Below are 8,589 nucleotides of genomic sequence, written 5' to 3'. Positions count from 1 at the left end.
TATATATTTATATATATAAATAAGTATTCTTTTTTACACATAATACTCTTTGTCCTTGTTTTTCTGTTTCTTGTGGCCGCTCTTTGAGCTCTGCTGCTTCTCCTTCACGAGCGTGCCGTTGCTCTGGGCTGAGTTGCTGATGTAGTTCCGCGTCTCGTCCACCTGATAGGACCCCTCGTCCCTGTTCCTGTACTTGTACATGGCGTACAGGAGGATGAGGATGCAGAGGGCGGCAGCAGCCACAATGCCGACGACCATCCCCGTTGTGCTGCTCGACTCGCGGACCACCTCTGAGGCCCCCGGAACCCGTCTGATTCCTGGCTCCGTGGGGTTTGCTGTGGGCACATTACGGAACATGGGGGAAGTGATTAGCGGGCTCTTCAGCTTTGTGCTGTCTAGCTCATAGGCAGTGGGCAACGGAAGCAAGACTATGTCAGGCTGGGGTTTGAGCTCACGGTTATTCATTTTGCCGGCTGGCAATTTGGGCACCATCCCAGTCGAGGACGAAGCTGTGGAGCGGATCAGCTCAGGGGACAAAGACGTGGTAGTAGTCCTACCAGTTTCGGAGACTTTGTTAGGTCTAAAGTCCTTGGATTCCCACTTGGGTGCGTGTGCTTTGTAGCCACCTTCGAAGATTGAAGTGGAAAGACTCTTATCTGTTACCAAGGAGAAGGTGGTGTAAAAATCTTCATCATCAGTAGGGGGCAGGTTAGAGTCAAAGGTTTCCCCTGAGCCATACCCAGATATCACCAAGCCATCATCATCACAACCATCGCTGCCTTGGTCCGACAAGCAAGGTAACCCCGCCTCAGAGGTCATGGACAGGGAATCTTTGGTGGTCTCAATAATGGTGAGGAGGGGGCGAAAGGTAGGGGGAAGTGTAATGAAAGGTGCACGAGTAGCAATAGGAGGGATATCTAAAGGGTCTTCTACAAGTAGAGGGATAACTAATTCACCTCCTGGGATGGAAAAGAGAGAAAAAAAAGAAGATTAGTACATTTTAATGACACAATGCACCGTTTCAATTCGCTTACTTCACTCAAGGGCGGTAGAGAATTTGGGCATTATGAAAAAGTGCCAAGGATCAGATTTCTCAACCTAACTACACTACCAATGTACTTTCCTGGGGGTGCCTTTCATTCTTCCTTCCCACCCTGCTTTGACGTTCATAAACTGCATGTTCCCTTTCCACCCTCTTTTAGGCTATGCTAAGTAAGTACAGTGAAAACCTGAATTTGTTGGGACCCAAATTTTTTTACGTTTGAAGATACTCTCAAGTGACTCTGTGGACCTCAACTTTTGGTAATGATCTTTCTTAAGCACTTGGTTACAGTGGTTAAATGAATTATTTTAGACTTCCATAGAGCAATGTTCTCTTAGATTTTTACCACTCATCTAATCAGTTTTTCCTCCTCTGATTCTTTTCATTTAAGACAGCGTTGGTATTTCTTCTCTGCCATTCAAATCCACTTGCCTTCCATAGCAGTTTTTAAGGCCTTTCCCCTTCATCCAATTCTTCTTGATCGTTGCCTGTTTTTAAATTGTGGGAAGGTTCATGAAGGTGAGGAATGGAATAAGAACCAAGTACTTACTGGTGTCCATGAAAGTACAGAGCTCTACTCAATGCTTGTTCATCTCTTTTTAAGCTTTCTTTACCATTCTGTTTGACACTAGAAGTGTCCCTTTCCTTGCATCTTTTGGGTCTGCTAATACTGTACCATCTTGGTCTTTGGTTCTTCATAGTCTTTTACTATGATTGGATTAAAAATTAAGATAGACTTTATAACTGAATAAGGACCATGACCCAACTTAGTGCTTGAGCCCAGCGGTGTTACCTACGGTAACTTCTTGACACGCAGATAGTTGTAATCAGTGCTGCTATTTCACATCACGATGGCTACCTGCCTACAGACAAATAAAAACGAAGCAGGCCTATGGTCTGCTCTTGAACAACAAAGCTACAGCTATAACAGTTGCACCTTATCCCAGTATGAGCTGCAACTGAAACCAGAAAACCAGGGCATCATTTCCAAAATTCGGTTTCTGAGCAGCAATATCGCTACTTTTAGGGCAGTAGTCTTGTTTTGTGTATATATTATACTACAACTGTACATTTTTTGAGCCAATGGATAACTAATGCTCCCTTGTTTTGCTGTGATGTGGGGGCATAATTAATTTCTTTATTTAATTTAGTTCAGGTCATACAGTTTTCTGCTGATATCGGGTCACCAACATTTTTTTAGGGTAAGCCATACTGCTTTTGAAAGTTTGTGTATAAATTCTCCCTTGGGTAATTTTTCTCTGGCTAGCCACTTAAGCTAGCTGCTTTAAGTATCAACTGAAGATTTCATCTGACACCATAAGATCTGTTAGAAGGGGTGCAACTTAATAGGAAATATTTCTAATGCATGGCAAATTTTGATTTATACTCACCATCGCTTAAGGAAAGATTTGCAGGAGGAATTTTATCTTCTAAATAAATAGTTCTGGGCTTTACTCATGTATTAATAACTGCTAATGAACAGTTTGGCATCGTTACGATGCTGAGTAGCATCAGTGTCAAAATTCTGCTCTCTCCTATCTACACTGTGCATTACAGGAACTTGTTTCCCATTGAATACTGCCAGCAATGTCCATGGGAGTTCTATAAAGAATATGGTCTAAAATCATAATCCCTTCTAAATATATTTGGAGAGCAATATAGTTGAACAAATTACATAGTGAAGATTGCAAAATACTGAAAAAAGGTACTTAACAGTTAGATTAAATCTGGATAGCTGAACTAGCAATATAGCTTATTCTTATCCTTAATGAGAAACTAAGTGGTGGCACAGTTTAATCAATTGAAACAGTGAGATTTATCTCAGACGTACCAGGGTAGAAATTAGGCCAAAATAACAAATGTGGTACTTTACATAGTCTCTTAACATACTTTTATGTAAAGTTAGCTTTAAGCTAAGATGCAAATGGCTAATTTAAATTTGCTTAGATTTCTGAACTTCCTCAGCACGTTCATAACACTTCTGTTAATGGATAGAGGAGTAAGTATCGTATGTGTAAAACGATGCCATTGTCTTCAAAGTACCTATATTCAAAAAAAATAATGGAAAAAGCAGAAAGTGTAGTCTGCCAAATGGCTACACAGCATTTTGTGCTTGTGCATCTAAGCAGTAGTCTGTGCAATGTAGAAACTGGAGCATGTAATATGATTTACATATGTCCTGAAACCCTGTCCATGGTCAGAGTAGGGCATCTATAATCTATACAAACAGGTGGTCCTAAGATAAACTTGGACTATGCCTCAAAGGGAAAGACTGTGAGTCTGGTAAAAAAAAATGAAGAAAAATAATAGCATTTAAGGGCACATCAAATTGCATAATTCAGGAATTTCAGTTCCAGAAATGCAGGGTTAGCTAGCGTCACTTTAAATGATATTTTTCAGATCAGTGTTTTGCTGTTAAAAAATAGTGTTCATCTGTGATTTTCATTCACCATCTGTGACACCCAATTGGAAAAAAATCAGTTTGGCAGCTTTTAATTGCTCATCCAGAGCTTTGAAGTGCCTTTGTTCTTAAAAATCTATTATACTGGTCCACAGCATCAGTATGCAGTAGATCTGCCACCCGCTGGGGCGATATTTTTGGGCAGTTTTCTTCCAAAGAGAAATTCTTTTGGTCCTATCAATGAATAATTTTCTTGAAGGAATCATAAATATTGTACATTTAATATGAAAAACCTCTTTTTTTTGGCCCCAGTAACTCTTGCTCTAAAAGCAGGTCACAGTTCTATTGGTTTTATCACTGTTGAGGACTTGAGCCAATGATCAAGACTACTGCAACTATAAAATGACCACGGTCTTCTGGAAATGTTAAGAGAAGATGATAGAGTTGCTATGGTAAGTGGAGTTTCACATAAGTGATGGAACCAGAAATGAGTTTTACAGCGTTTTAATCTCACAATGTATAGGAGAAGAGAAATAACTTTTGTCCTAGGAAGGCTGGATTAACACAATCATTTAATCTCATCTCTAGTTTTACTCCCAAATGTCCAATGATCCATGCTGTATCTGCACATGTACTAAAGAAAAAAAAGAAACTGTTAAAGGTCCTTCATTAAGAATCACTTCTCCATCGAGTTACGTTTACTTACGACACACTTTTGGGAAGTGTCAGGGAGATTATGGCTGTGAGGGTGGGAATGACGCCTTGAATTTTTGATTTTTCTTTCTGTCTGTAATGGAAAAAGCTCTGAGACTGGAAAAAAAGCTGTGTGGGAGAAAGTAGCTCAGGACAAGCACTCTAAGTATCAAAGCTGGCTTCTGCTTTATTGCTGTGCTAGGCATCTATGCAAAACGCACAGCACACTGCAAGTTGTATGTCTAATAGCACGCAAGCACAATGAATACTTCCTGGGGTATGTGATTTATAGAGGAGTTAAAATATCCTTTAAAATGGTGTGATAAAAGTGCCACTCAGCCCAAGAGAAAAGTGTTATTTACGGATAGCAGAGAATGTAAATTCTGCAAAGCTCCAAGGAAATGTGAGAAATGGGATCACCAACATCTATGGAGGGCAGCAAGTGCAAACTTTCATATCATACCTGCAAACAACTGTTACTGGTACCACATTTCCACTTGTAAGAGACACAACGGGGACTCTGATGGCAAAATTAATGCTTTGCGGCCCTGAAATATGGTTTTAAAAAAGCTTCTGTTGACAACACAACACCAAAGAACTAAACAAAAGGGAAAGGGATAAAATAATTTAATCTGCAGAGATACAGAGGCAAAATTAGTTTGCCCATCAACAGTGTAGTTGCAAAAAAATCACTGACCAGCAAACTGGAAGCAGCACTGGGAGAACTGGGCTCTGTGAGGTGGGAAACCTTACACTGAGCAGCCCAGTGCCCTGCTTGGCCTTCTCATTCCACAAAGCAAACATAGGGTGCATATATTCCTTAAAAGTTAGCCTTTAAATCTAGCACATATACTATTTTCACAGAGTTGTGCTTTTCTTTAAACTACCAAGATCACTGGGGATATAAAAGGTCTACTTTAGCCTTGGAGCTGCCCTGCTTTTTGCTTTATGAGCGTATTTATAGATATATAATTCATACCTCTGGGGCTGATCTCCAGTAAGGGTTCTCTGCCACTGGAAAAGACAGAGTGTTAAAAATTTAATAGAAGCCTTATGAACTGTGAGGATGTTGTGGGCGAGTCATGAATGCAGAGGGCACGAAAAAAACCAAACCCTGATAAAAAAAAAAAAGAATCCCAAACTAAAAAACTGTAAGCAGCCGCCAGCTTTCATCTTTAGAGCCACAGCGACTTCACTGGAGTCTCAGGCATCAAACTGATACAGGACAGAAGGTACAGAAAAACAAAGCCTGAAAGATTCAGGTTCTTCCGATGACAACAAGGGAGATAAGGGATGTACCCTTTTTGTCTCTCTCTTCTCCAGCTGTGGCTGAAGCGCTTCTAAATGCCATTCAAAAAGGCTGCAGAACTCATCCCTTGCTGCAGGTACTTGAAACTCTGCAACCAAAATCGGTCCTTTCCATTTTATTCTAACGGTGTTTTAGTTAATTCTCCTCTGAGTCCTCTGGGGAAATTATTCAGAACGTAGTCCTGGCTCACAGGAAAGATGATGCTAACGTTAAAACTAGTAGATGAATATTCTTAATATCTGCTACTCTTTGTAGCCTGATTTAATTGCAATTGACAGTCAGTAGTAGAAAGAAAAAAATCATTTCCACAATAGAGTATTGCAACTTTTTATCTCACATATCTCCTTTTCCTTTCAGAGAACATATAGCCTTCAAAGTGATTAGATAAAACCGTACTTCTTCTGGTGGAGTCGGTTGAAAAGCTTTCCTAAGCCCTGCAAAGTATATTAAAAGGTATTAGTCATTGCAGTGCTTCCTAATACATGGCTCGTGAGCAACAGGAAGGTACAGAGTTTGAGAGGCCAGGGATCCAATGCTAATGCTGGGCTGTGTTTCACTGTTGTAAATTCTTGGTCACCTTTGTGCAAACAGTTACAGTAAGACAGATATTAATACCTTCCAGAGAGGCCCTGACATCCTGTCTGCAGGCAGGATTCTAGAGCCAAAAATTAAGGTTTTCAGTGCCCATGACACTGAACTTCTCTGAACCAACTGAAACATGCCCTCTTCCTTCTTCCATCGGTATTTGAAGGTGCTGACCTCTTCTCCCTGGTATCCACACATAGGACGCGTGGAAATGATTCAAAGCTGCATCAGAAGAGGTTTAGACTGGACATGAGGGAGCATTTCTTTACCAAGAGGGTGGTCAAATGTTGGAACAGGCTTCCTAGAGAGGTGGTCGATGCCCCAAGCCTGTCAGTGTTTAGGAGGCATTTGAACAGTGCACTCAATAACACGTCTCAGCTGTTGGCCAGTCCTGAAGTGGTCAGGCACTTGGACCAGGTGGTTGTTGTAGGTCCCTCCCAACTGCAAAAATACTCTATTTTAAACTCTTGTGATTAACTGGGGACAGCTTCCTGCTCAGCATAATTATTTGTTGTTTTCAGCATCAGTTGTTCAAGGGACTCAGCAGTTGAACCTAAGATACCTACTAGGCACAGCATTACAATGCAGTTTTTTTCTGAAAACTTATGTGCTTATAAAGTACAGCTTTTTCTTACTTTTACTAAAAGCTCACTGTTTTTGAAAGAAATTAATCCAAACCTCTTTTGAAGCAAGGAAATTTTAGAAGTTCGGGACGTGGCTTTCAGTAGGCAAGTGTCCACCAAGTGTCCCATTCTGTATAATTTCTGACTGATATTAGCAAGCCTGATACTAGTCATAACATGATGGGTGCGTTTACCTGGTAAGAGTACACTTGAGAGTATCATTTAGACTGGACATCAGGCAGATCATCAGCAATGAAGACAATTGATAGAAATAAACCACTTTTATGGGGATAAAGTAGGAATGACGTAAAGCTGCAGTAAGAAGACTCTGAGAGGTACCGAGATGCTAGAGAAGTCTCATTGCTTTTTCCTTGACATAAAGGCTACACCACTCAGCTACATACAATTTAAGTAGCATGAAGGAAAGTAGCATTACTGGTGATCCATTTTGGGAAAGGGAAGGGGAAAGAAAACTATAGAGAGGGACCAATAAAGCATAGGAGCAAACTACCATAGGCTCCTGCACCCCCTCCTAGGCACAATACAGTCTGGTAATCGACAATATACAAAGAGCACATAACATAAAGGCAAATACAAACTGATTCAAAAAGAAAGAAAGAAACAAATTCATATTTTTTCTCCTAAAACCAAACCATATAACAGAAAATAAAAATGCCACAGCAACAAGGTCAGAAAAAAGGAGAAAAAAAAACAAACCAAAACGTAACAAGTCATTCACTTTATCAGCAAAAGAAAGATTAAAACCTACGGGAACTGAAAACAAAAAAAAAAAGAAGAAAATCAAAACCATTATTTCCTTTAAAAACAGAAAAAGTAATCAAAAATACACAAAAATATTTAGAAAGCATACCACATTGATTTCAGAACAGTCAACTTACATCAACAAATTGCCCGCATGTTTTTTGGCATGAAAGGAAAAATTTACAAAAGAAAGTTGTGTAAGAATGCTCTTGGACAAGTAGCATTGCCACATTCTTGTTACTTGCTTTTTTTTTTTGTCGTTGTTGTTTCTTAAAAACTTTTTTTTTTTTAGCAAAATGTTTATTATTTCTTTTTTTTGTGTTTTTTTTTAAAGATATTTGTTTTACAACAAAGGGCGATACAGGGAGGCAACAACACATACATCCACACCACATAACATGAAAAGAAAAAAATCTTGCACCTTAACAGATTTCAACTTGGTTTTTTTCTGCTGTTTTTTTTTGATTTTTTGGTTGTATTTTTGTTATCTTAAGTAAAGTTGTTAGCATATTACAGTTGAAAAATCCTGTACATTTTATAGAATTTGCTTTCGCTTGTTTGCATATCTACATATATAATGTTGGTTTTTCTTTTTTTTTGAAAAGCAAAGTTTGTTGCTTTTTTGCCTTTTTGGTCAATTTGATATATATTTTTTTAAACATTTTCTTTTTTTCTATAATTTCCGTGTGTGTGTGTTTTAAGGAATGGATGACTGCACATAAAATTTTTAACGATGCTAAAGAAAGGGGTGGTGGAGGGGAACTCATGGGAAGAAAAGATGCCTGGGGTGGATGGAGTGGGAGCGTAAAAATCTATGAGTGTACTACACAGGAGATGAGGATGATGGGAGTGAATGTGTAAGTCAGTTGCCATGTCCATGTAAGGGCGGTACGGAGTGATCTAGCAGCATTAGAGCTTCTGGCTGTAAGGAAGGGATGGGCAATATACAAAAACAAATGAGCATATTCATGCCCATCAACAAAAAGAAAGAACAGAACTCTAACATTGACAATCTCACAAACCCTAAGCTGCAACTTCTTCAACATGCAAGTTACCAAAAAATTAATAGTTATAGTATTAATAGTTACATTTGCATTAAAGGTTCTCAAATTATAAAAACAGTTAAAGCTTTTCCCTACTCAAAATAGCAGTAAAAATACATAAACTAATAATA

At 39.1% G+C, this 8,589-nt stretch overlaps 1 protein-coding gene across 1 annotated transcript; it reads right to left on the bottom strand.

The window, feature by feature from the left end:
* Window positions 1–6: 6 nt before the first annotated feature.
* Window positions 7–7,854, bottom strand: LOC104535519 (neurexin-3-beta). The gene is made up of 2 exons (XM_010183054.1): window positions 7,553–7,854; window positions 7–959 (listed from the first exon to the last, which is right to left on the bottom strand). Exon 2 carries the CDS (start codon window positions 817–819, stop codon window positions 34–36), a length of 786 nt encoding a protein of 261 aa, XP_010181356.1. The 5' UTR covers window positions 820–959; window positions 7,553–7,854; the 3' UTR covers window positions 7–33.
* Window positions 7,855–8,589: the final 735 nt, after the last annotated feature.

This window comes from Mesitornis unicolor, unplaced genomic scaffold (assembly GCF_000695765.1).
Source record: "Mesitornis unicolor isolate BGI_N332 unplaced genomic scaffold, ASM69576v1 scaffold47624, whole genome shotgun sequence".
NCBI classification, from domain to species: domain Eukaryota; kingdom Metazoa; phylum Chordata; class Aves; order Mesitornithiformes; family Mesitornithidae; genus Mesitornis; species Mesitornis unicolor.
Note: the sequence above shows the minus strand (reverse complement) of the source record. Positions and strands in the feature narration are given on the sequence as shown.

Excerpts from the sequence above, each read along its gene's own strand:
- LOC104535519 (XM_010183054.1), bottom strand. The coding sequence starts at position 819 with ATGACCTCTGAGGCGGGGTTACCTTGCTTGTCGGACCAAGGCAGCGAT.